Source organism: Sciurus carolinensis, chromosome 4 (genome assembly GCF_902686445.1).
Source record: "Sciurus carolinensis chromosome 4, mSciCar1.2, whole genome shotgun sequence".
In the NCBI taxonomy this organism is placed as follows: domain Eukaryota; kingdom Metazoa; phylum Chordata; class Mammalia; order Rodentia; family Sciuridae; genus Sciurus; species Sciurus carolinensis.
In genome coordinates, this window is record NC_062216.1 from 61,883,748 (window position 1) to 61,911,645 (window position 27,898).

General features: G+C 36.9%; 1 protein-coding gene and 1 pseudogene across 1 annotated transcript in view; both read left to right on the forward strand.

The window, feature by feature from the left end:
* Positions 1-4,029: 4,029 nt before the first annotated feature.
* Positions 4,030-27,898, forward strand: part of Ppp2cb (protein phosphatase 2 catalytic subunit beta) — a 35,614-nt gene continuing 11,745 nt past the window's right edge. The window contains exon 1 of the mRNA XM_047551643.1: positions 4,030-4,549. Within this exon, the coding sequence (XP_047407599.1) occupies positions 4,448-4,549 (102 nt within the window). The 5' untranslated portion in view covers positions 4,030-4,447. The remainder of the gene's footprint in view (positions 4,550-27,898) is intronic.
* Positions 21,051-22,585, forward strand: LOC124983946 (mitochondrial import inner membrane translocase subunit Tim8 B-like; annotated as a pseudogene).

Genomic DNA, 27,898 nt, shown 5'->3' on the forward strand with positions numbered 1-27,898 from the left:
AACACACACTCATGCACACATGTAAAACAGAAGCAAAGAGCAAAGAAAGAGGTTTAAAAATTATAGTTTTGTTTGTTTTGCCTTTTTTGTTTGTTTTGGGACAGTCTTGTTATGTTACCTGAGCTGGTCTCAAACTCTTGGGCTCAAGTGATTCTCCTGCCTCATCCCTGGGGCATTACTTGGAGAAGCTGGAACTATAGGCACATGCCACCATGCCCGGCTATAGTATTTATTTTTAATCAAGATGACTTCGCAACCCAAATGGCAAAATATGATATTGTAATTGCCAAGTTCCTGGACCAATCTATTATCCTTCCACTTACCCTGTTTCCACCAGCTTATAGAGGTCATACAATATAAAGTGGGGGAGCAGAGGGCAGACAAAAGTAGTGGTGGTCTTTCCTCCACTGGCACTGAGTGGCATGAACAACTTGGATTTTTTTCTTTTTTTAAATATTAACATATGTTACTTGTATAAATATGCATGAGGTTCAGTGTGATATCTCTTTACAATAAGTACAATGTACACTGATCAATCCAGCTTCCTTTTACGTACCCCCCACCCTACTCCACCTCACCACCTCACTTCCCAGCCTTTAGTAATTACTATTCCACATTCAGCTTGGCTTTTTAAAAAAATTCTGCATATGCGAGAACATGTGAAATTTGTATTTCTGTGTCTGGTTTATTTCACTTAAAGTAAGTTCTCCAGTTCCATCCATTTTGAATGAAAGGATTTTATTCTTTATGGCCGAATAATACTCTATTGTGTATATACACTGCATATTCTTTATCCATTCATTAGATGATGGGCATCCAGGTTGATTCCACATTTTGGCTACTGAGAATAGTGCTACAATAAACATGGGTGTACCAGTCTTTTCTTGGTGTGCCAATTTCACTGCCTTTGGATAGATACCCAGAAGTGAACTAGCTGGGTCATATAGTAGACTTACGTGGAGTATTTTGAGGCTCTTCCATACTGTTCTTCATATGATTGTACTAATTTACATTCCTACCAACAGTATGTGAGTTCTTTATTTTCCACATCCTTGTCAGAATTTATTCTGTTTTGCAGTACTAGAGGCCACACCCAGGGCCCTGCACACGTGCATTGCTCTACCACTGAGCTTCATTCCAGCCCTTTCCATTTTTCACTTTGAAACAGGGTCTTGCTAAGTTGTCCAGGCTGGCTTCAAGCTTGTGATTCTCCTGCTTCAGCATCCCCAGTAGCAAGGATTATAGGTGGGCACATCGTGCCTGGCGCTTTTTGTTGTTTTGATAATAACCATCCTAACGGGTGAGATAATATCTTGTAGTTTTTCTTTGTGTTTCTCTGATGGCTAATGATATTGAACATTTTAAAAACTATTTGTTGGATGTTTGTATTTTTTTGAGAAGTATCTATATTATTTGCTCATTTTAAAATTAGATTTTTTGTTTTTTAAGTTTTTTTATATATTCTGAATGTTAATCCTTTGTCAGATACATGAACATTTAAAAAATTTTTTTCTTTTTCTGGTGCTAAAGATCAAACCCAGTGCCTCTATATGCTGGGTGACTGCTCTATCATGGCACTACATCCCAAGCCCATGAACCTGTGTCTAAATTCATACGCGTCTGCTTCCTCATCTGCAAAATAGATCCTATATAGCAAAGTAATATTTGCTATATAGGATTATTAGAGCATTAAATGAGAAGACACATGTAAAATACATAGTGTATAGGAAGCACTCAAAAAAGTATTCATATTTGCTGGGCTTGAATATAGGTCACCTATATTCAAGGCAGGAGGAGCTCTTGGGCCTGGGAGTTCAAGGCCAACCTGGACAATATAGCCAGAACACAGAACAAAGAGAGAGAAAGGGGAAAAGGAAAAAAGAGAAATAGGGAGGGACAGATGAAAGGATGGAAAGAAAAGCAAAGAAAAAGTGTTTTATTTGTTTTATAGTACCACTTGACTAAACTTTTCAGAAGTACTATTTTCCCAGTCTCACCTACTCACCAATTCCAAACATTGGTTTCTGTTACAAGGATATTCCTCCCTCACCACCATTCATCATTCCCATTTCTCCTGTTCTCAATCCACTAGGGAAATACTCTGTTTCTCACTTTCATTCTGGGCCTTTCAAGCTTAGGCACACTTCTGCCTCTTTTAAACCTTTTGGTCTAACCTCCTCAGGAAGTGCAATAGTAATTATACAGGTAGACTTTCATCTAGTATTGTTATATTTTGCTCAATTGAGTCCCTATTTACAAATCTCTTGAGAGCAGAAAGTTTTCCATCCTTATTCTCCACCACAAGACCTATTTCTGTTGCTAGGAATGTTTACAACTTTCCAAACAATGGTTTTACACACACACACACACACACACACACACACACACACATAACACATATTCAGAACTTATTTCCCCTTCTCCAGGCAGCTTCAACATTTTCGCCTGGGGAGAATATTCAAAATTCAGCTCAAATGCCACTCTGTTACTAGAGTCCTAGGCCAGTGGCCTGACTTTAGGATTTCCCAACAAACCAGGTCTGACCACTCACTCCAAAAACAAAACAGAAAAAGTGATGGTGAAAAGAAGAAAAAGAACTTAAATCAACATGGTCATATTGGGAATATAAAGTGAGGTCTAGCATCTCAGTCCTGTCTTCAGAGTACTGAAGACGGCTTTAAGTTTAAACAGAAGAAGAACTGGGGCAGGGGCAAAGGCCATGCATAATTAAGCTGTGTTGGTCAAACTGTGATCTGGTTGATCATTATTTCCATTCTGGTTCTTCAGAGTAGCTCACTTGAGGGGAGCATTTTCTACTTATTGTTCAGGATTTTTTATCTATCAGACCTGTGATCCTGGAAGGAAGCAATTCCATTCCCATGAGATGATTGCTCTGCTTAGCAGGGTAGTCTCATTTTGGCATGGTGTGCCTGCCTCCCACTATTCTTGGAAAGTTAGGACAAGGACTGAAGACTTCTATTGATACTATCAAAGCTGACAGTGGAATGTCCCTGCACATCTTGTCTCAGTCTTAAAGGGGGACAAGTTAGGTTAGATAAATTTAGGGCCAATAAACCTTATTAGTTTTTAGATTATTAACATGCTTACATGCACAGCTGAGCAGGAAACTTAAAGTTTAAGGTAATAAAGGAGATAGGTACAAACTGAAAGTGGAGATGCCAAGCCTTATCCTGATTTTAGTTACCCATAAGGCATCTGCAGGCCTGAGAGTACTGCTTTTAACAAAGGTAAAGGTAGGCCTTATAGATTTCAACTAAAGGGGAAACTCAGGCTTGAGGAAGTTTGGCAATTGCCCAAGGACAGCTGGGAAGTTGTCAAAACAACCCAGGAAACTTGCCTTCTGAGAGAACTGCGGTCTGCCACTTGACTCTGTCCTCAAAATAGTTTAAAAGGGGACTAAGGGTCATTTATGTATGATGTGTCAAAGTGAATTCTACTGTCATTTATAATTAATTAGAACAAACAAACAAACAAAATATATATATATAAATATATATAAAGGGTTGAGGGGCTAAGGGTTTTAGCTCAGTGGTAGAGTGATTGCCTAGCATGCTTGAGGCACTGGTTTCAATCCCTGGCACCGCCAAAAAAAAAAAAAATTGTTTTTTCATCTTTCTGATGCTGAAAGGGAAGATTCAAGATTAAGGGTTCCACAGCTAGAATTACTACTAAAAATAATTTGTTTATTCAATAAATATCGAATGCCTATTAAGGGAAAGTGAAATCTTGACGGGGGAAAGTCCAAGCTTTCCAATTCCCGATCTAGAGCTCTGAAAAAGCACTCCAGGAGGCCAAAATGAGAACAAAGTTTCCAGAGAAATTGGAAAGAGGAACCAGGAGAGCTAGGTATGGAGCCTGAAGGGAAAAGAAGCTCCAGAAGAGAAGAGGTGCGACCCTTGGCCCCCTCGGACCGTTTCTCCGCCGAGCCGCGCGAGGGCGCTGGCTCTGTTCCTCGCGGGCCGTGCCCTGGCGGCGGCGCCGCCTGCTCGCCTTTTCCCGGCGGAAATGCCGGGGCGATGACGGAAACCCAGAGGGAGAGGAGAGAACGAGCGAGAGAGAAGGGGCGAGAGATCTTGGAGAGGCCGGCGGGAGGGGAGAGGCGGCGGGTAGCTATCGTCCGGCGAGAGCCGCGCCGAGGACCCGCACCGCGGCCCCCGCTAACTTCCCGTGCCTTTCACCGACTCCCGGGGCGCGCGACCGGGCGGGACAGGGCGGGCGGGGGTCTCCAGGAGGCTGCGCGCCCGGAGCTGCCCGCTGGGCTTGGGCGGGGCGCTGGGCTCGCGGCCGCCCCCCGCCTCTCGTTCGTGTCCCGCTGGGAGCTGGCGGCCGCTTCGGGAGAGGCGAGCGTCGCGGGCCAAGGCGGGGGCCGGGGCGGGTGGGGGCGGGGAGGGGGGAGGGAGGCGGCGGGGAAGGGGAGCTGGCCGCCATGGACGACAAGGCGTTCACCAAGGAGCTGGACCAATGGGTCGAGCAGCTGAATGAGTGTAAACAGCTTAATGAGAACCAAGTGCGGACGCTGTGTGAAAAGGTAAGAGTGAAAAGAAAAGGTCGGGTGCGGGGCGGGCGCGGCGGCCTCTCTCCTCCCGGGCCCTTTTGCTCAGGCTGCGTTTCTCCTGCCCCCCACTCCAACCGGTGGCCCGGCCAACCCAGTCCAGGACATGGGTGCCGAGCTGCCCTCGCTGGTCCCTTTGACCCTGGCCGGACGCACAGGTGCCAGGCCTAAGAAGTCCGCTGTAAAAACTGAACTGGAGAAACGTGTCTCCCGGAATCCGCTCCCCAAGTTCGGTTATGGTCCCCCACACTCTTCTTGGGAGTTCATTGACACTCCAGCATCTTTCACGAGCAGTAGCGAATTGAGGATGCCCGAAAATTAGTCTAACACAGTTTCTTTGAATATGCACCGAAAATTAACGTGAAAGTAGTATTAATGAATTTCCTAACGTAAAATTGTTCTTAGGTAAATGGGCCTGCAGAGATCAGTCGGAGTGCGTGGAGCATTTGTAGAGAAATGTGTAATGGCAGACGGATTTTTAAAGTAGAGTTTGATTTTGGTATAAGTAGGCTGACTGGCCTTGGCGTTGAGTGGTTTCTTGGGAGTAGTGTTGATTTTCAGAAACAAGACAGAAAGTGTTAAATTTCGGAACAGTGCTTGATTTGAATATTAATTAGGGTATGTTCAAGCAGGGTAGCATTTTTCAGAAAGTTATTTCCATTTTTATTGTATGTAAAGATTTTTTTTCCAAAGAGTAAAGAAACATGCAAGAGGCTGTTTTTTTAGGCCATTCTTGATTATGTGATAATCGTTTTCTGAACTATCCAAAGTGGGTTTTTTGGTTGTTCTTTTGTTTTGTTTTTGTACCAAGGATTGAACCCAGGGGCGCTTAACCCCTGAACCACATCTCCACCTCTTATTAAAATTTGAGATAGGATCTCTTAAATTGCTTAGTGCCTGTATAAGCTTCTGAGGCTGGCTTTGAACTTGAGATCCTCCTGCCTCAACCTCCAGAGTTGCTGGAATTACAGGTATGCACCAACCTACCAGTGTTTTCTTAACCACTGAAATTATTTCGATCTCTCCATTTTGAAGTCTGTGGAGTTTTTCCTACTCATCTTTTGTAATGTGGACTAAACGATTTTCTCATTTTTGTGTTGAAAAGTTCCATTTGGAGTCCATGAAGGAATAAGGAAGGAGGTTATTTATTTCAATCCAGACTCTACAAAATTATCTTAATCATGTGTTTGGAAGTCAGGATGCCCCCGGCATGCAATGGAGAAGGAAAGATTTCTTTGGTCTTATTATATTAATAGGGCACTCTTAAAATTATGCAAAACTTACCTAGAAATGGAAGAGTAATTAATTACTGGTGTTGCTTTTTAACTAATTAATGTTGAGCATGGCCTTTGTATATTAAATAACAATACAGGAAAAATTCTGAATACAGCTTATGGAGGAAATGATATTTCTCTGAAACAAACTTTACTTGCACTTTCAATTGACTTTAATTTTTCTTGTGTAGTAACCTGTAATCTCAAGTGTTAAATTTTACTTTTTAGGGCTGGGGTTGTAGCTCAGTGGTAGAGTGCCTGCCTCACAATGGGTGGGGTACTGGGTTCGATCCTCAGGACCACATTAATAAAATAAAGACACTGCGTCCATCTACAACTAAAAAAAAAAATTTTTTTTTTAAATTTTACTTTTTAAATGTCTCTCTCGAGCTCGGATGTCATTGAAATAGCCAGTTTTGAAATTAGCTAAGTCAGTTAATCTTGCTATGAGTGTCACATAAAGAATTGTACTTTATTTTACAGTCATCTGCTAGCATCTGTGGCATACCTTGTGGTTATGTGTATATTTATATTTTTTCTTGTAGTTCCTACTTGGATTTTGTAACAGCTATTGATTCCACCTGTCTGAATTCAAATTCTCCACATCCTACTAGCTGCCAGTGTGTTTGCACTTTTTATTCCCTTTATGTGAGACAGGAATAATATTTACTGATCTCCTGAGTTGTTGTATCGTAATACTGCCCAGGTAAAGTAAGAAATAGGCATTCAGTGAATGTTAAATGAAGAAAGGATACATTTTTTTATCCTTTTTTTTTTCCCCAGTGCTGGGTATTGAACCCAGTAATTCATTTTCTTTGGAAAGAAATATAAAATAGAGGGACTGGGGTCGTGGCTCAGTGGTAGAGTGCTTGACTGGCATGTGTGAGGCCCTGGATTCGACTCTCAGCACCACATAAAAATAAATAAATGAATAAATAAATAAATGTTGACAACTAAAAAATATTTTAAAAAATAAAAAGAAATATAAAATAGATGTGTTGATATGACTTCTGGTGAAGGTACCTCAAAGAGAAGATCCTAGCTGCCCCTGCCCCCCATTCCACCCCACCACTGGGAACTGAATCCCCTAATCCCTAAAGGGGATTTCATATATAGTGACTCTTTTGTATTTTATCTTCATCACAAAGTACTGCAGAATTTTGTAACCCTAACTTGGTTGTCTTTTTGTTTGTTTGATACCATGAATTGAACCAAGGGCACTCTACCACTCTACTACTCCAGGCATTTTTATTTTTTATTTTGAGACAGTGTCTCACTAAGTTGCTGAGGGCTTCACTAAATTACTGAGCCTGTCCTTAAACTTGGGATCTTCCTGCCTCAGCCTCCCAGATCTCTGGGATCAAGGTGTGCCTAACATGGTGGTCTTAATACTTACCCTTCCCTTCTGAGCAAAAATGGCAGGTATATATAGAATGTTACATGAGAAGGCTGTGGATTTTTCATTTTAGATTAAATTCCTCTTCTAATTTCAGCTTAAAAACTGAAACTTGTCAGCTGAAATCAAGACCAAAGTAGTACTAGTAAAGTCCCTATTTTGAGATAGTGGCAAAAATAAAATTCATGCTACAGCTAGTGGGCGAATGACTACCAAAGTAAGAATGTGAATGGTATGATATGTCTGGCTTTGAGGTTAATTTCAGCATAGTTAAAAATTGTTGGTATAAAATAGTAAGGCATATCTTCTGAGAAGACTCTTTTACAGGAATCTGAATTAGCAACCCAGCTTTTGAAGCTAATTGTGAACTTGAATCCTCTCATGTATGTGGAGAAACCGCTTCTGTGGTTCATTTCTGCAACAGTGGTATGCACAGTACTTTTAAAAAATGCTGTGTCTAAGAGTCAGTCTCACATTGTTTGGAATATACGTGACTTGAACTATATTTAACTCTTGTCTTGAGTAAAAGAAATTTTAGACTCTTTGACCTGATAAATTTTATTCTATAACTGAAAAACTAAATTTTGTATTGAACTAATGGGTACATTTCTGGGTAGTGGCTTCAGCTTTTCAATAAGCAGAAATATCTGTAGGATATTTGACTTTGACAGTTTTGGGGGTGGTTTTTTGTTTTTTGTTTTTTGGGGTTTTTTTTTGGTTACTGGAAATTGAACCCAGAGCCTTTCTCATGCTAGGTAGGCACCTTACCACTAAGCTAAGTCCTGAACCCCTTTTTTATTTTGAGACTTACTAAGTTACCAGGATGGCCTTGAATATGTTATTCTTTCTCTAGTTTCCTGAAAAGCTAGAATTACAGGTATACACCACTACACCTGGTACTTACTTCATCCATCTTTTTTGGTGGTGGGGGTGCTGGGGATTTGAACCCAGGGCCCTACATGTGCTAGGCAAATGATCTATGACCGAGCTACACCCCCCCACTGCCCTACTTCATTATTAATGTGAAATAGCATGCTTCAATCCTGAATATCCAGAATCATCTTGTAAAGATTAGATCCTGGTAAAATTGAACAATTTTTGTGAGTTAAAGAAAATCTTTTATGTTATTCTCTGGGAGATGTTGCCAGCTGAAAAAGAAAAAGTGGTCTTAAGGCCAAAAGCCTAACCGATGCTTTCATTTTAAAATTCCCCTTGAACAGGGATTAGTGCCAGCCTTGGTGGTCCATTGATAAAGTTTGAAATGCAGTGATGTAGAAAATAGCTCTTTTCTTTGTGATGGTAACAAAGAATGACATGGTTACAGTGGAATATGAGGTTAAGACCCAATTCTACTGACTGAACAAATCATGGTTTTTCATGCTTATCTAAGCCAGCCTGTCTGAGCTGACAGGTAAAGAAATTAAGCCAGATGAGAAATAGCATGAACTATTACTAATGACTAGATGCTAAATCAAGTATTTATTGACATTAGATATGATATGTTAAATCTTTCCACCTGATAAATTTTATTCTATAACTGAAAAACTAAATTTTGTATTGAACTAATGGGTACATTTCTGTACCCATTATATATTATAAAATTTACATTTTACATTTTATAAAATTTACATTATAAATTTTGTTTTATTGAGTAATTTTATTTGCAACATATGCCTTTTCTTCTGATTTTAAGGACATCCAGAAAATTTTCCTTCCCAGTCTTTTCTTTAGGATAAACATTCTGAAGGAGTTGATAAATGAAGTCCTCCTTTGGTAAAAGAAAACCAAAGTGCCAGAAATTGAGACAATTAATGCCCAGTTAATTTTCATAAATTCAAACTATATTCTGAACTTTTTTTTCTAATAGAATAGTGCTAAAATCATAGATATGATCTAATATATATGAGGAATTCGAGTCTGATAACTAGAAATTTTTAATTGTTTTGAACTGATTTTCTTAGAAGTTCTGTAAGTGTGGTGAAATGCAAACCTCATATAGGTTGTTAAGAATAATTTGCATATAAATATATTTTTCTGTTCTTTTATTTTTTATTTTATTTATTTATTTATTTATTTTTGTGGTGCTGGGGATCAAACTCAGGGCCTTATGCTTGCAAGGCAAGCACTCTACCAGCTGAGCTATCTCCCCAGCCCTTGTTCTTTTATTTTTAACCAAATGTTATCTAGTACTTCCTTTTCCATGTTACTTATCAAGCCTAAATTTCTTTAGTAATATTGATCCTGGGAAGATTTGTGCGTTACAGATTGCTTGCTTTCTAGGGAATGGAAGAGCTCAAACCTAGACTTGGTTTGCTATTGCATCTTTTGTAACCTGGGTCAGTTTATCATCTGTTATAAACTGTCCTTTGAGATACATTTATGATCAAAAGAATTAAAAAATAATCCTTAACTATAAGGACACTAGGACTCCCCCCCCTTTTTTTTTTTTTTTTTTTTTCTTTTTTGTGGAGATAGGGATCTTACTCTGTTTCTGGGTTCAGGCAGTTCTCAGCTTCCCCAGTAATTGAGACTACAGGCATGTACCACTATGCCCAACTAAGAGGCACTTTCAGTGTGGTAGTCAGAGAAAACCCTCCAAATTCTTCATTATGTGATTTGCTTTTATAATCAAAAAGGATTTTGTGGGGCTTGGGAGCATAGCTAAATACTGGAGCACCTGGGTTCAATCCCCTGCACCAAGGGGAAAAAAGATTTTGCAGGAGTTAGAGGGCACAGTCCCCAAAACCCAAAAATTGGGCTCACCTTTTCTACCACCTTTGAGTGTTTAGCCAACTTGGAGGTTAAAAGGAACATTTCCTGAGATTGCCCTCATTTCTGCACCAGTTGTAAATGGATTCCCCAAATCATTCTTAGGTTGAGTCATTTATAGGAAGAACTCAACTCACTAAATGCTTTATACTCACAATTATGGTTTATTATCATAATGGGGAAAAAGTACAAACTAGGATCAGCCAAGGGAAAAGAGGCATGGAGTCAAGTCCAGGAGGGTCTGTTTGCTTTTGTTTTCCATTTCCTTTAGGTCTGATATTATACCAAGTCAAAAGTTCACAGGCAGAGATATTCTTTATCAGACTGGACATTCAGGGTCAAAGGCCAAATCTCTCTTTGGGTGAAGCTAATTCTTCACCTCATAGATTTTTGTTTTATAACAAACAGTGGGTGATAAGAACTTCACAATAAATAAATGAAATATGATACCAAAATACATGGAGAAAACAGGTAGATTTATCAGAATCATAGAGTGGGTACAACATGAATTTTTTCTTACAGAGTTGGGGCATATTTTTTTGTTTCATTTTACATTTTATCTTTTCTTGATTCTGCATATTCCTTGAAGATTAGGAAAGTCATTTTTAAATTTGAAGTATTTGGGGCTGGGGTTGTAGCTCAGTGGTAGAGCACTTGCCTAGCATGTGAGGCACTGGGTTTGATTCTCAGCAGAACATATTAAAAAACATGACAACTGAAAAAATATTTTTAAAAAGAAATATTCTTTACCAATTTGGGGAAGTTTTTTGGTAATTTTTTAATACAAGTTTTATCATTTTTATGTATTCAGATTGTCCATCTTTTCCTTAAATTTTTTTTTTTTTTTTTTTTTTTTTTTTTTTTGGCGGTGCTGGGGATTTGAACCCAGGGTCTTGTGCTTGCGAGGCAAACACTCTACCAACTGAGCTATATCCCAGCCCTCCTTAAATTTTAAAACATGCATGAGAATCACCTGGAAAACAAATATAAATTTGATGTTCCTTGACTTCATCCCAGAGACTGACTGTGTCTTGGGGAGATTTTTAAAGAACATTTGTTATTATGATGTACAGATTGCAGTTTGCAGTTTGGGATTGCTACTTTTTGATATAGTAAGATTCTGATAAATATACCCATATTTTATTTTGTTATTTTGGGGGGTACCTCTAATATATCTCCAAAACTCTAAAAAAAAAATTGATACTTCTTTGTAAAAAAATAAATAAATAATAAAACTAATCGAGGACATCTTGACTGCTAAGCTTGTTGGCACATGCCTTGAGAGGCTTTGCCAGGAGGATCTTGAAGACTTGACAATTTAGCAAGACCTTGCCTCAAAAAAAAAAAAAAACAAAAAACAAAAAACAACAACAACAAAAAAACACTTGAGCAGTGCTTGCTGTTTCATCATATAATATATGAGCTAGAGTATGTGTCTTTTCTGTGTAGTGATAAACTGCCATACTCCTAAGTTTGGATCAGCTTTCAACATTTTCTCCTTGTTTTCAGTGTCATGAAATATCTCTGAGAATTATTTTAATGAGATTTTGCCACTGTCATTTCCTCTGGAGTATCTTCATCCTTTATCTCAACCACTTTCCTCATTTGTGTCAGTATATTGCCATTTTTATTTATCTATATCACAAGGTTTATTTCTGTTAAGTTCCCAGTTTTATATCTAGAGTCTCTAATGGCAGCACTGTCAACATTCATACAGTAAGCTATTTTATATACTTTTGATCTGAATTTCATTTCTTATTGCATTATAATCATTGGCCAAGTCCCTCCTTTGAATATCCATTTTTGTAAAATGTCACATGTTTATCACTGCAAGATGAGGCAACACAGTAACCCTTTTTGTTGTTGCTATGTGAACTTAATAACAGATCCACAGTGACCATTCACAGTCTTGGAAGAAGTGAAGTCATTGATTATGATGCACACCTATACTTTATGTAATGCAGCAAAATATTTCCTGTTGTGAAAGCTAAAGTACTCTTAACTGAAATGCAAACCATGTTGTTGAGGACCTGTTGTAACTCCCATTTTGGGATACAACTGTATTTCACATTTGATTTTTTTTTTCCCCTTTATTTTTAAAACTTGATATAATTTAAATGCTATAAAAATCACTTTTTAAAAATACAGAGTTCAGGACTGGGGATATAGCTCAGTTGGTAGAGTGCTTGCCTCGCATGCACAGGCCCTGGGTTCAATCCCCAGCACCACAAAAAAAAAAAAAAAACAGAGTTCAATAGCTTCAAGGTTATTTTAAAAAAAAGATTCTTCCATATTCACAGCATGTATTTGTACTTTATCTCTTTATAACTGAATAAAATCCATTGTATAAGATACAGTATGGTGGTAGCTTTTACAGTTGGTAAACTGGCAATAACCATTTGCAATTTGTTTTGGAGTTTTAAAAGTTATTTTTTCAGATTGAAAAACTATTTACAGTACTGGGGATTGAACCCAGACTTCACATGTGCTAGGCACTACCACTGAGCAACATCCCTGGTCAGTTGCTAAGTTGTCCAAGTTGGCCTCAATCCTCCTTCCTCAGCCTTCAGAGTTGCTGGGATTATAATTATGCCCACCATACCTAGCCATGATTTGTTTTTTTTGTTTTGTTTTGTTTGTTTTTGTTTTTTAATTGTCAAGCATGTCAAAAATGTGGGAAAGAGCCAGGAGTGGTGGCACACACCTGTAAACTGAACAAACTCAGGAGGCTGAGTAAAGCAGGAGGAATATAAGTTCAAGGCCAGCTTGGACAACTTAATGAGACCTTGTCTCAAAATAAAAAGGGTTAGGGACATAGCTTAGTGATAGAGCATATCTGGGTTCATTTCCCAGTGATACAACAACAGCAAAATAGAAGAAAGAAATGTGGGAAAACAAATACTTTACACTGTTAGCACTGGGTGCCTTCCCTATCCACTGCCCTCATACCTCAACATTTTTGTATCTAATCTTCCAACCTTTGTTCTCTATAAGTGTGGGATGGAGGGATGTTTGTAGTATATTAAGAATGTGGGGTCATAGATAGCACATCCTAAAATCGTTTTTTACTTTTATCTTGGTTTTTATACATATGTGTACCTCAGTTTTTTCAAATATTGAAATTATATGATTTTTATGTATTTCCAAACCTCAATATTGTTTAGCATACAGATACTTAATGTTGAACTGCAAAGAAAGCTTCATTTCCTTCTATTTAAAAAAAGAAAAAAGTCAGTTATCATGTGTGGAAGAGCTTATAACTAGGAAGGTAAGCACCTTGCTCATATAATATAACTTAGTCCTGGAGGGCTTTTAACTTAATCTAATATCATCTATTCCAGACATCAATGAATTTGCCTGGAGAGTAAAAAATAACCTAAAATGCATTATAGTAGACCATTGTGTATAAATAGAAGGGAAAGAAGAATTTGTACACAGTAAAAAACAAATATAGTAACTTTTGATTAATATGGCTCTGGCAGTGGACAACACAAAAATACAATGTTACTACCTATGGGAAAATGGAGGAGACTAGTGTATTTAAATATTTTGTATTCCTTGGGGTTGTAGCTCAGTGGTAGAGTACTTGCCTCGTATGCATGAGGCACTGTGTTTGATCTTCAGCACCACATAAATAAGGGTATTGTGTCCATCTAAAACTAAAAGTTAAAAAAATTATGAAGTATTTCATTTTTCCTTTTATTTGTAAATGTCATTCCCAAAGTCATTTTACTTTGTAATATATTGAACTTTATAACAGCAAGAAATAATATGTTGGACTGGGGATATAGCTCAGTTGGTAGAGTACTTGCCTCACATGCACAAGAGCCTGGGTTCAATTCCCAGCACCACAAAAAAAAAAAAAAAGAAGAAGAAGAATATGTTGCTGACTGAATGGTGGCACTTGCCTGTAATCCCAACTACTATGAGGCAGAAATAGGAGAATGGTAAGTTCAAGGCCAGCCTGAGCAACTTCATTTCCTAGTATGGCAAAAAGAAAGAAAATGACTTGTGTGGGTGGGTGTGATGTATGCTAGGGATCAAACTCAGGCTTCACATATACTAAACATGCACTCTTAACTGAACTACACCCTCAGCCCCAAGATTATTTCTTAAATTTGTGAGAAGGGAAAAAATGTGAATGGATAGGCATATAGGAATATAGTATATGTAGCAATAATACCTTTTTATCTAGATATATCTCTGCTAAATGTTATGTAGCATCACTATAGTCCACTTTGCAGATTTTAATTTGGTATTATCTGTGTCTCAGATAAGCTAAGTCACATTAAAAAACACTCATTGAGAATTACATACAGAATCATGAATTGTGCAGAGAAGAGTTAACATAGCAGTTTTGAGATTGCTGTGTGTAGAAAGGTCTTGTTGCAAGGTTCCCCTTAGCTGGTGCCTGGAAAGTTGGGTTTGAGGGGAGTTCCTACCATTCCCTATTAGGAATAGCTCACTGTGCCTAAAATGTATGTGTGGGGGAGTCTGGAATCTTGGTACTAGGTAGGCAGAAGGCTCTGATGAGATAGCCCTCAATTACAAATCTGAGACACTGGGTCTCTGTAGTGCTTCCCTGCTTGACTCAGGTCACAGCAAGGGCATTAAATGCATTCTGCATGACTGCACTGGGACTTTCAAAGCTGCACTGGTTCCCTTAGGGCTTTGCCCAAAGGCCTTTGCCTATTTTGTTTTATGTCCTTTTACTGTAATAAATCATACCCATGAATACAACTATATGTTTTGTTTTATGAGTCTTCCATTGAATCACTGTTGAACCTGGGGGTGGTTTTGGGAATCCCTAACATACAAGACTTTTACACTGAGAACTAAAAATAGGAATGAACTGTATGGTTAACTTCTGCCAATCCAACACATTCTTTCCCTGAAGGCAAATTAAATTGATCTTGCTATAATGAATCTGAGTAAAGGGTGTTGGTTATAATCAAGTGTTTAAAAAACACTAGGGTATCTGTACAGTAGATATAAAATATTCTGAGGGGGTGGGAACTGACTCAACAGAGTACTTTCTTCACACTATAGATAAAAACTAAGCAAGTATTATAAAGCTCACTCACATGTATTTTTTCTATATCCTATATCTTAGAACATCTTGAAGTTTTGTAGAACCTGTGTACGGTTAGGGTAACTACCCTTAAAAGAATTGAATAATTATAATTTCTTGTTTTTAATTTCTGTATTTAAATGTAAGGCATTAAATGGTTGTGTGAAGATTTCCATTTTAGAGTTGAAATTCTCTGTTGAGTATTTTGGTAGTAATAGAATACATGAACTACAGTTAACTTTCTGATCTATGCTGTTCAGTTTGATTTTTTATTTTGTTTATTTGCTTTTCTTTTTTGCAGTACTGGGAACTGAACCCAGGGCCTCCCACACTGAGCTATATATCCCCACCCCTTTTTATTTTTTATTTGGAGGCAGGATCTCTGAGTTTCCCTGCCTGGCCTCCGTAGTTTCTGAGATAGCCAGTTTGATTTTTTTTTTTCCAACAATACTAGAAGCTATCTTATGGAATAACTTGATTTCTGGTAAAAATATTGTTTCAGTTGTGATAATGAACATTTCTGAACCATCTTGTCAGACTGTAGGAAAAACTTTTTAATTTCTAAAATTTCCTCAGTTTTAATTGGAGTTGCACATGGTAGCAAATCTACCCTCATTCTAATCCGATCCCAGTGATTGGGGAAAAGAGGGAACATGTCTTGACTAGCCAGTGAGCTATGTCAGGAGTACCTGAGGGAGACCTCTGTTAATAGCAAGGGACAGACTATGTTAGCATGAACTCTTCAGCTTTGTCCCTTCTGCCTGCTGTATCTTCTGGTATCTCTGATACCAGATACAGTGCCTAGAGGTGTACCATTTTATTACTATAAAAAGGCAATTCTTTTTACATGGCAGAAAAGATGGGTGGGAAGAATCTGCTGTTCTGATGGCCCTTGAGAAGCTGAATAGTTCTGGGCTTTTCTTAAGTGAGAAAAATAAATCCTCAGTTTAAGGACCACTCCCTGAAAAAAAGATAAATTTGAGTAATGTGATAATAAAATAACACAACTTGCTGTACAGCTAAAAATCAACTCTCAGAGAATTTCAGTTTGGAAAAGGGTAACTTTTTAGATTATACACAGAGAATATAAGACTTCATATTTTAGAGATGTAGGTTTATGGATACCTAGTCTAAATAAACAGAAGGGTATAAAGATCTTAAGTGTACACAATTAAATTGGGACTGTGAGGACAACCCATGTTTTCTGGAAGATTTGTACATATAATTTCATTCTAACTAATTACAGGCTAGTAAAAGAAAAGTATGGGCTCCATTATTCATACCTCTTGGGAAATATACCAGGCTAATTTAAGCAGAAAGAGCATTTATTAGAAGAGTATTTGGTAATCTGGAATCAAAAGAAAAGCTGGAGCACTGGGGTGGTGGCTCAATGGTAGAGCACTTGCCTACCATGTGTGAGGCACTGGGTTCCATCCTCAGCACCACATAAAAATAAACAAAGGTATTATGTCCATCTACAACTAAAGAAAAAAGAAAAAAAGATGGAGACTTAATTTGGGGAATTTTGCAGAAATAAGGTAGATTAAAATGAAAATCATATTTTAGAAGCATTTTAGAATACAATGTTTGGAAACAATATTCCTTTGTTAGAATAGAACTTGGCATTCACCGCTGCTTCAAATTAAAAGCCTGGCTAAGTTCATAATTGGTTTAAGTAAATCTGAGGATAGAGTAACTAGTGTGATTCTTACAGTGTACATACAAGGTTTTGCTTTTTAAAAAGTGTTTTCTATTCTAATTAGTTATACTGACAAATACATTTTGACACATCATATATAAATGGAGTATAACTTGTCATTCTTCTGGTCATACATGATGTAGAGTTACACGTGTCCTGTAATCATATATGCACATAGGGTAGTAGTGTCCAATTTATTCTATCATTCCTATCCCCATACTCCCCTCCCTTCAGTCTAATCCAAAGTATCTCTATCCTCCCCTGCCTTATTGTGAATCAGCATCCACATATCAGAGAAAACATTCAGTTGGTTTTGGTTTTTGAAACGGAGTCTTTCTAATATGCCAAACTGGCTTGAATTTGTGATCCTCCTGCTTCAGCTTCCAGAGTAGTTGGGATTATAGACCTAGATTGAATACAAGTCTTAGTGTGATTTTGTTTCTCAAATCACAGCATTCTAAATCTGTACTTTGGATTAGTGCAATAGATTATTACTAACAGCTACTAGCAAAGAAGTTGAAGTGAATGGAAATACACATCTTTATAGAAATATAAATCATATTCTGTTTTCTTTCATGTTGATATGCAGATCAACAAAACAGGTGCATTAATATAGTGATTTATCCTCTTTAAATGTATTTATGACTGCAAAGATATTTTGCTTGTGTGAATTTGTATTATTGGTATTTATTATATTGGCACCTAAAACTGAAATTAAAAAAAAATTTTCCTTAAACCAGGCATAGTGGCACTTGACTATAATTCTAGCCTCAGCAATTTAGCGAAACCCTGTCTCAAAATAGAAAGTAAAAAGGGTTGCGGATGGAACTCAGTGGTAAAGTGCCCCTGAGTTCTATCCCCAGTACTATAAAAGGAGGAAGAAATCATTAAATTTGAAAACTTTTACATTAATGTACACCTATATACTATGAATAAATGCAGTTTTATCAAAGCTTCATAGTCAAATTACTAAAATTTTTGGAACTGTTAAAAAGCAAAGCCACCAATATTATAGAAAATAACCGGACTTAGAAAATCAACTTTGATGTTAAAATATAGGAAAATACAAGTTTAATTACAACTTAGTTGTTATAAAAACAGTTACATGCTTTCTTCTGTTTAACAAGTTAGACAAAGCTAATTCAGAACCTTACATTCTCAAAAGCTCTTATGTAATTGGTTTCTTGGCATGTCTCAAAAATGTAGCCTTTTAATTTTGACTGAATCAATGCTTTTTGAGGTATATTACGGTTTTTTTATTTTAAGTTCAGACTGTCAGAGTCATATTGGTTACTTAGCATTCCCTTGTCTGAACATACCATGTTTATCTTAAGAGGACAATGTAATTTCCAGTTCTTTTCTTTTTTTTTTATGTATACAGTTAGAAGCATATATATTTTTTTATTGAAAATAGGCACATGGTTCATGCCTATTTTAATTTCAACTTATACTGTCCTAAGTGTAAAGTAATACAAATTTCCATCTAAGCATAGTACATTAGTAAAGAAATGAAAATATTCACTGATGTGGAAAAAAAAAAACAAAACCTATTCTATTGCACAACATGGAAACTACTCTGAACAGCAGAACTCAGAAAATGACACCAAAATGAGAGAAAATTTAACCTACAAAATCCTGAATAACCATAAGAGTATTAGTTTAAAAAATCCTTCTTTTTTTTTTTTTTTTTTTTTTTTTTTTTTGGCGGTGTTGGGGATTGAACCCAGGGCCTTGTGCTTGTGACGCAAGCACTCTACCAACTGAAAATCCCCAGCCAAAAATCCTTCTTTAAAAATATAATTTTCAGTTGTGGCAATAGACTCACAATGAGCAGGCATTGTGAATCATTGACATTCATTATATAGCAGAAAATGTTCACCAAAAATCTAATATAAACATTCATAAACAGCTTTAATGAGAAAATCTGATGAATAAATGTTTAAATCATATTAGATAAATTGTATTCTGATATTAATATACTACAATGGTTTAAACTAGAGATATTCAGAAATGTACACAAATTTTTCTACAACACCACGATAAATAAAGTGATGTCAGATCATGCAGAACCTCACAGGCAAAGGGGAGTACTGTTACTTTGAATATAGTGGAAGATCACTGAAGGGGACAAAGAACTTTAAAGATTTGAAAGTATAAATATAGGATAGGACATATTATTCCATAATTAGAAGAGAAATACACCTGCTTATATGGCTTCTGTCTCTTGTCTATTCAAATGCCAGGGCTGTTTCCTTTGGTCCAGAAAGGTGGACAGGAATGGCTTAGAGAAAGAAAGACCTGCTGATTGGGAAATGGAATATGACTTTTTGTGGTATTCTCCCTATAAATACTAAAGTTCCTAGCCTACTACTGTTATTGTTAGAATAAAGGTACAATAAAAGATTTTAGAAAAAGATTTCTCTAAATGTAGTTTCCTGACAGAACCATTTGAATACGTAAGAAGTACTTTTAATTTGTAGATCCTGATTTTTGAACTATCAAAACCAAAAATAATAAATCAAAGATAAAGGAATAAATTGGACTTTAAAGTATATCTCACAATATTTTATAGCACTGAGTTACTATAAGCATGACAAATCTAAAGTGACGGGTGTTTATCATCTCAAGGAGGAGAAAGGTTAAATACTAATAAAGAAATATTAACATTTTCTTGTCAATAATAAATACCCAGTTATTTTATCTTAATTGCAAAACATGCTTGTTCTGATACCCATATATATTTATACACACTTATACATACAGATTTATTTACAGCATAAATGTCTACAAATGGAGTTGTTTGCTCCAGTAGTATAACCATGTATCAGTTAAGAGTTAGGTTGAGCCAGGTGTCATGTAAAGCACAGTGATCAGGAGGTTAAGGCAGGTGGCTCACAAGTTTGAGGACAGTCTCAGCAATGTAGTGAGCCCTTGTCTCAAATTTTAAAAGACTGGGGATGTAGTTCAGTGGTAGAATGCCCCAGCAACCCCTCCTCCCCCAAAAGAGTTAGGTTTGGACTTCATAACAGAAAATGCAAAAAAACAGACACTTAAGTAAGGTCCAGAGTTCTGGTACCTTCTGGCAGCTTTACAAAGTTCAGGAAACCAAATCTCTTTCTGTATTTTGTTTTGGTTTGTTTTGTGTGTGTGTATCTGCTGTAATAAACTACCATAAACTAGGTGACTTAACAAAGCAGAATATATTCTCTTATGGTTCTGAAAGGCCAGAAGGACAAAATCAAGGTGTTGGGCTACACTCCTCTGCAAAGTCTGTTCTTTGACTCTTACAGCTTCTGGTGGCTACTGATACCTCTTCAAACTACATCTGTTTTCACATAGCCATCTCTGTAAGGGCCTGTCCCCAAATGACCTGAGCCTCTCTTATGAGGATACAAATAAGCTGGACCTGATGGCATGCACCTATAGTTCAGCTACTTGGGAGGCTGAAGCAGGAGAATCACTTTAGTACAGGAGTTTGAGACCAGCCTGAGCAACATATGGAGGCTGTGTTTCAAAAAAGAAATAAAAGGATATATATGATTTCATTTAGGACCCACCAGCATAATCCAGGATAAGCTCCTATCAAAATCCTTAATTTCATCTTTTGTCATGGGAAATAGTCTTCATAAATTCCAGGGATTAGAAAATACATCTTCGAGGAGAATATTTTTGGTCTTCTGCATCTTCCCATACTCTGCCATTGCTAGGGAATGGCCCCTGTTTTTATGGCTGCTGAAGTTCCAGTTATCACATACATTCCAGGAAATAGGCTGGAGAGTGGTGAAGGGTATATTAGGTGGAGCCTTTGGAGGATGATTAAGTCATGAGGGTGCTGCCCTTGTAATTGGAATTAGTGTTTTTTTATAAGAGTAGACACAAGAAACATGATTGATTTCTCTCCTTGCCACCTGATAATACATATTCCACTGCAAACTAGGAATAGACCTTCAACGGGAACCAAGTTGGGTGGCACTTGATCTTACACTTGTCAACCTTCAGAAGCATGAGCAATACGTTTCTGTTTGTTAAGTCACCCAGTATGGTGTTTATTATCATCCTAAGCTGACTAAAAAACTGGGAACATTCATCTTTTAGCTGGGAATATGACTTAAATATAATTAATTTATTGAGAAAGAATTTAGAATGGATATTGAGGTAGATAGCTAGCAGTCTTTTCCTTGAATCATGTTAACATTTTGTTAGCTACTATAAATTGCTTTCCAAAGAAAATGTATGTACATTCCCTCTAGTAGGATATGAAAGTAGATTTGCTAATGTTAATTTTTACTAATGTTGCAGGGGGAAGAGAAGCTTATTTTTTAGTCACTGTCCCCCTTTATTTGCCACAGAATGAATCACATTACTTCGATGTGATCTAACCAACATCAACTATAATGGAGTTAACCTGTTTCCCTTCCTGACTACTGATAATGATATGAACAACAAAAGTACACATCCACTAGGAGGCCAAGGGACAGGAAAGAATAAATAGCCAAACAAAAAAGAAGGCACAACTCAGGGCACTAATCCTCATTATACATCACCAAGAGATTTTGGTGCACTGGCAAAACCCAAAGGGTTTTTATTAACTTTCTTCAACTCTATTGGAGAGACAGCTAACTGGGATCTTTAACTCATTCCTTGTGACTGAGAAATAGTGGAAGTAGCTGATGGGAAGAAACAAGGAATTGAGTAATGGACCCTTCAGTGACAGATTGAATGCCCTGAAACTGCAAATTAAAAGGGAATATGTCCAAAGCTTGAGAGTGTTCCGCTATGCAAGTTGAGTGAGCTCTTAGAAAAGCCTCAGAAGTGAAAGCAGTTTGTAGGCATTCTAGACTCCATACTCCCCTCCACTGTAAACCTCTGATTCACTGGGGAGAAGAAGCCAGTCTCAGATGTGGTACACCAGGAGTCTGTAAAAGATCCACTATATTGGAGTAAATAGAAGATTTAGACAGCAACAAATTAATGGCAAATAATTTATTACAAGAAAGAACTATAGCTTGGGAAGCCATATACAGAGAACTCAAAAAAAAAAAAAAAAAATTCAAGCCTTACCTAAGGAAGAGGTAGAAATTCCCCCTGCATCTGAAATTATATATAAAAATTCATTAGGATGTGAATTAAATATAAGAAGTTCAAAGACAGTAACAACAAAATAAGATAAAAGATTTAGGAAAGGAATTGAGGGCAATAACAGTAATAATACTAAACAAAAGAAACTGAGTAGAGGTTTCTGAAACTTACTGTGACAATGGCAGAGCTGGATGAGGCTGATGAACCTGAGTTACAGTGCCTGGCTGCTGCTGAACCTCAGAAGGTGCAGTTCACTACACAGATACGTCAACTTTATGGAGCTACATTGGGATACATATGTGGAGAAGCCAGGGAATCCCATAGAGACTCCACTGAAAATTATCTTTTCTGGCTGTTTGCACCACTTCATTGACAGTACTGTTGCCGTCACCTGTTGGTTTGCCCAGATTATACAGAAAGGAGGGCAACAGACCTGAGATAATGATAGAAGCAGCAAAGGACTTGTTACTAAGCAGATGGACATACCAGTGGGGGAGAGTTGTCAATCCTTTGTCAAGTCAACACCAGACTTACCAAGTTTGTTAGTGCTGAAAAGTAACAGATCAAATGTTCAAAAAGTGAAATTTATTTATTTGGAATTTGGAAATTCCAGGTTGTATCACACCAGTTATTCAATTATTCTTTTTTGAACCCTCCAAAAAAGAAAAGACAAGAAAACAGAGTAGACATGATGGAAAAAAAAAAAAAAAAAAAAAAAAAAAAACCTGTTGCCAAAAGGAAAGATTTGGGGAAGAAAAAAAGGACGGGCAGCTGGGGATGTAACTCAGTGGCAGAGTACATGCTTAGCATTCATGAAGTTCTGGCGAGTTCAATCCCCAGCATGTAATAAGTAATAAATTGTATAAATAATTTTTTAAAAGGATGGAGAGGAAAATATAGTTCTTAAGTGGTATGTTAGAAACCAAAGATTAAATTTTACTTGGGGCTGAGGTGGTGATTCAGGGGTAGAGCACTTGCCTAGCACGCATGAGGTACTGGGTTCAGTCCTCAACACCACATACAAAAATAAAGTTATGTCCATCTACAACTAAAAATACTTTTTAAAAAATTAAAATTTACTGAGCTATTTTTAACTCAGCAGTGGCTCCATCAGAAATTAAGGAAAAGAAGTAATAAAGGTAAAAGCAAAAATGAGAGTAGCAAGAAATAAAGAGCAAAAGAAATAATTCCATAAAGATGGAATAAACATCTGGGAAGTTTGATCAAGGAAAATAGTGATAGCACAAATGAAGACTGTTAAAGAGAATTTAAAAAAAAATTTTTTTTAGTTGTTGATGGACCTGTTTATTTATTTATTTATATGCGGAGCTAAGAATCAAATCCAATGCCTCACACCTGCTAGGCAAGTGCTCTACAATTGAGCCACAACCCCAGCACAGGAGAATTTTTAACTCACAAGAATGTCATGAGTAGCTATGTGATAAAATTTTAAATTTAAATGGACAATTTGCTTAAAAAATACTAAAATTGACTAAAGAAGATACAGAATACCTATTTACATATAACTAATTATTAAATAAGTTAAATTGGGAATCTAATCACTCTTAACCTGTCCCCCCAAATAGGACCCAACTTGTTTTAGAGACACATTCTGTTGAAGAGCAGGTGTGTAATCCATAGCTTATACTAAATTTTCCAGAAAAAAAGGAAAGTTTCATACTTTTTTTTTTTTTTTTTTTTTTTTTTTTTTTTTTTTTTTTTTTTTTTTTTTGGGTGCTGAGGATCGAACCCAGGGCCTTGTGCTTACAAGGCAAGCACTCTACCAACTGAGCTATCTCCCCAGCCCCAGTTTCATACTTTTTGAAGTTAATGATACTGTGATAAATCAAAACACTAGACAAGTTTGGCAAAGTATAGAACTTTTTGGTCCTGGGGATTGAACCCAGGACCTTGCTCATACTAAACATATACTCTACCACTAAACTATATCCCCAGCCTATAGTATAGCTCTTTGCTCTTAAGAACATAGGTGGAATAAAATCAGCTGTGTATTTTTAAAAGTACTTAATGATCAAAGAGTATTTATCCTAGGAATGCAAGAATAACATTAGAAAATTACTGATACTTATCACATTAATAGAGAAAAAAATTGACTCATTCCACAATACAAAAAAAGATGTTATCAGGTGAACTCTACTTTGTAACTAAAGTTGTGGTAATTCTAAGAAAAGGTTCCTTAACATGGGCAGTGCTGGGTATACTGCAGTGCTTTCTGTTCAACCCTGTACTAGTAGATGTGTAAAGGAAGACGTGTCATTTTATAGTTATATGGAAAATGGAAGAGAATCAACAAATTATTAAAACTAGTTAAATAGATTTCCAGATTATAAGAGTGAAAAAATCCAATTTTAAGAAATATAGACTGAGAATGGGTCATTATTGGTAGTGTTTGTCTAGCATACACAAGGCCTTGGGTTTGGTCCCTACCACACACACACATATAGGAGAGAAGATGTGTGTGTTTTAAAACAGAAAAAAGAACACAAAATTTATTACATGCCTAAGGCAGTGGAGTATTAGACCTAAGAAATATTTTTTTTAAATCTCAGCAGAGTTGCATCACAACAAAGAGGATGTATTTTGAGAAATGAATCATTAGGTGATTTCACCATGGAAATATCGTGGAAGGTACTTAAACTCAAGATAACTCAAGTATAAGAGAAAATGGTACAATCAAGAAACACAGTAAACAGAAGATATATGAGGTTGTTGCTGACAGCATACTGTTTCATAGTAAAACTTTAAAGGAGTAATACTCTTAATAAAAAGTATAACATAGTGAATATATAAACCAGTAACAGTCATTTATTATTTTGTATTGTGTGATGTGACTGAGAGCATGGTAGATTTGTACCACCATCCCCACAAATATGAGTAATACATTGTGCTGTAATGTTTTACCATGTCCGTCAGCTAACCATAGGAATTTTTCAGCTGTATTATAATCTTACAGAACCACTGTTGAAGATGCGGTCTGTTTCTGACCAAAAGGTCTTCAGGCAGCACAGGATTATTATCCAACAATAACAACAACAAATAGGCATTGTTGTAGTTATGAAACATGATGACAAAGAATAAAGGAAAGCTAAACAAATGATGACCAGTATTACATTCATCAATGAAAAAATCTAGTATTTAATACATAAATTCTGTACTTCAGCACCTCCTAATGGTGTATTCTAACTTAACTCTATGAATATAAAATAGTGGAATAAAGAAGTCTAGGGTTAGGGGATGAGGATGTAGCTTGAGTAGTAGAGCACTTTCCTAGTCCATGTCAGACCCTGGGTTCAGTCCCCACCATCAAAAGAAGTTGTTGAAGTGAAGGTCGTTTTATGAATCAGTGTAAGAATTTGTTGAATTCCAGACATGGTTGCACATTGTAATCCCCGCTACTTGGATTATGAGGCAGGATTAGTTCAAGGCCAGCCTGGGCAATTTAGCGAGACCCTGTCTCAAAACAAAATTTTTAAAAAAGGTGGGGGATAAGGATATAACTTACTGGTAAGCTCTTGACTAACATGTATGAGTTCAATCCCCTGTATCAGTGCCCCCCCCCAAAAAAAATTATATGAGAATTTGAGTAATTGTGAATTTTTTCATTGACTTTTTAAACTTGAAAATAAGATTGTTCTTTTTTTTAAATTTTTTGTTTTTAGTATTTTTTAGTTGTTGATGGACCTTCATTTTATGTATTGATTTATACATGGTGCTGAGAATCAAACCCAGTGCCTCACACATGCAAGGCAAGCACTGTAACACTGAGCCACAACCCCAGCCTCGGATTGTTCTTTTTAAAACACAGCTTTATGGAAAGAAAATTTCTGTACCATACAGTTAACTCATTTAGAATGTACAACTCAGTAACTTTTTATTTTCCTTTCTTTTTAAAAAATTTTTAAATTTACTTTAGTTATACATGACAGTAGAGTGCACTTTGATACATCATATATAATGGAGTATAATTTCTCATTTTTCTGGCTATACATGATGTAGAATCCCACTGGTTATATAGTTACAAATGTACATAGGGTAATATCTGATTCATTCTATTATCCTTTCCATCCCCATAAACCCTCCCCTCCCTTCACTCACCTCTATCTAATTTAAAGTACTATTTTTCCCTAGTCCCACACCACCCCACATTGTGAATTAGCATCTGCATTTCAGAGAAAACATTCGGCCTTTTGTTTTTGGGGATTGACTGATTTTGCTTAGCATGTTATTCTCCAGCTCCATCTGTTTACCAGCAAATACCATGATTTCATTCTTCAAGACTAATATTCCATCTCATATATATGTATATATCTCTCACATCTTTTTTATACATTCATCTGTTGAAGGGCATCTAGGTTTGTTCCCTAGTTTAGCTATTGTGAATTGAATTGAACTGCTTAAACATTGATGTGGCTGCATCACTGTAATATGCTGATCTTAAGTCCTTTGGCTATAAACTGAGGATTGGGATAGCTTGGTCAGATGGCGGTTCCATTCCACGTTTTCTGAGGAATCTCTATACCCCTTTCCATAATGGTTGCACCAGTTTGCATTCCCACCAGCAGTGTATGAGTATACCTTTTTCCCCACATCCTCGCCAACATTTATTGTTGTTTGTATTCTTCTATGAAGTTCTTAGCCTATTTATTTATTTATTTATTTATTTATTTAGGTGCTGGGGATCGAACCCAGGGCCTTGTGCTTACACATGCCTCACACATGCCAGTGCCTCACACATGCCAGTGCTCTCTCCCCAGCCCCCTTAACCCATTTATTGACTGGGGGTTTTTTTGTTTTGTTTTGGTTTTGTTTTTTTGATGTTAAGTTTTTTGAGTTCTTTATATATCCTGGAGATTATGCTGTATCTGAGGTACATGTGGTAAAGATTTTCTCCCATTCTGTAGGCTTTCTCTTCACATTATTGTTTCCTTTGCTGAGAAGAAGCTTTTTAGTTTGCATGTGTCCCATTTATTGAATCCTAATTTTATTTCTTGTGCTTTAGGAGTCTTGTTAAGGAAGTCAGAGCCTAAGCCCACATGGTGAAGATTGGGCCTATTTTGTTTTCTGTTAGGCACAGGATCTCTGTTCTAGTACCTAAGTCTTTGATCCACTTTGAGTTTTGTGCAGGGTGAGAGATAGGGGTTTAAATTCATTTTGATATATGCGGATTTCCTATTTTCCCAGCACCATTTGTTGAACAGGCTATCTTTTCTCCAGTGAATGTTTTTGTAGAGGTCTTTTTCCTGTTTTGTTATTATTCCACCAGAAAACTTCTAAAACTCATAAGTGAAATCAGCAAAGTAACAGGTTATAAAATCAACACCCACAAATCAAACACGTTCCTATACATCAGTGAAGAATCTACTGAAGAGGAAATTAGGAAACCTGTCCCATTCACAGTAGCCTCAGTAGCTTTTAATACATTCATATATTATCTGTGTGTCCATCACAATAGTAGAATGTTTTCATTACCCCCAAAAGAAATTTCACGTTACTTAGCTGTTACTCCCCAGTACCTCTAGTCCTCTGCCTCTATACTCTTAAGTTTCCACTAACCTACTTTCTTCTCTAGATTTGCCTCTTCCAGATGTTGCATATAAATGTACCTTATTTTGGAATCGGCTTGTTTCACTTAACATAATGTTTTCAAAATTATGGCATACATTAGTTTCTCTCTCTCTCTCTAAGGTACTGGGGTTTGAACCCAAGGGCATTTTATTAATGAGTTACTTCCTTTTTTAAATTTTCTTTTGAGACAGGGTCTGGCTAAGTTGCCCCGGCTGGCCTTCAACTTGCAGTCCTACCTCAGCTTTGCAGTTTGCTCTGATTATGGGTACACACTACTGTGCCCAACAGTAGTTTTTGCTTTATTGCTGGATAATATTCTCTTTTGTGGGTATACTTCATTTTATTTATCCATTCATCAGTTCATGGATGTTTAAGTGGTTTCCACTTTGGGACTATTAGGAATAATGCTGCCATGAATGTATGTAAACGGGTTTTCATTTCTTTTTTTTTT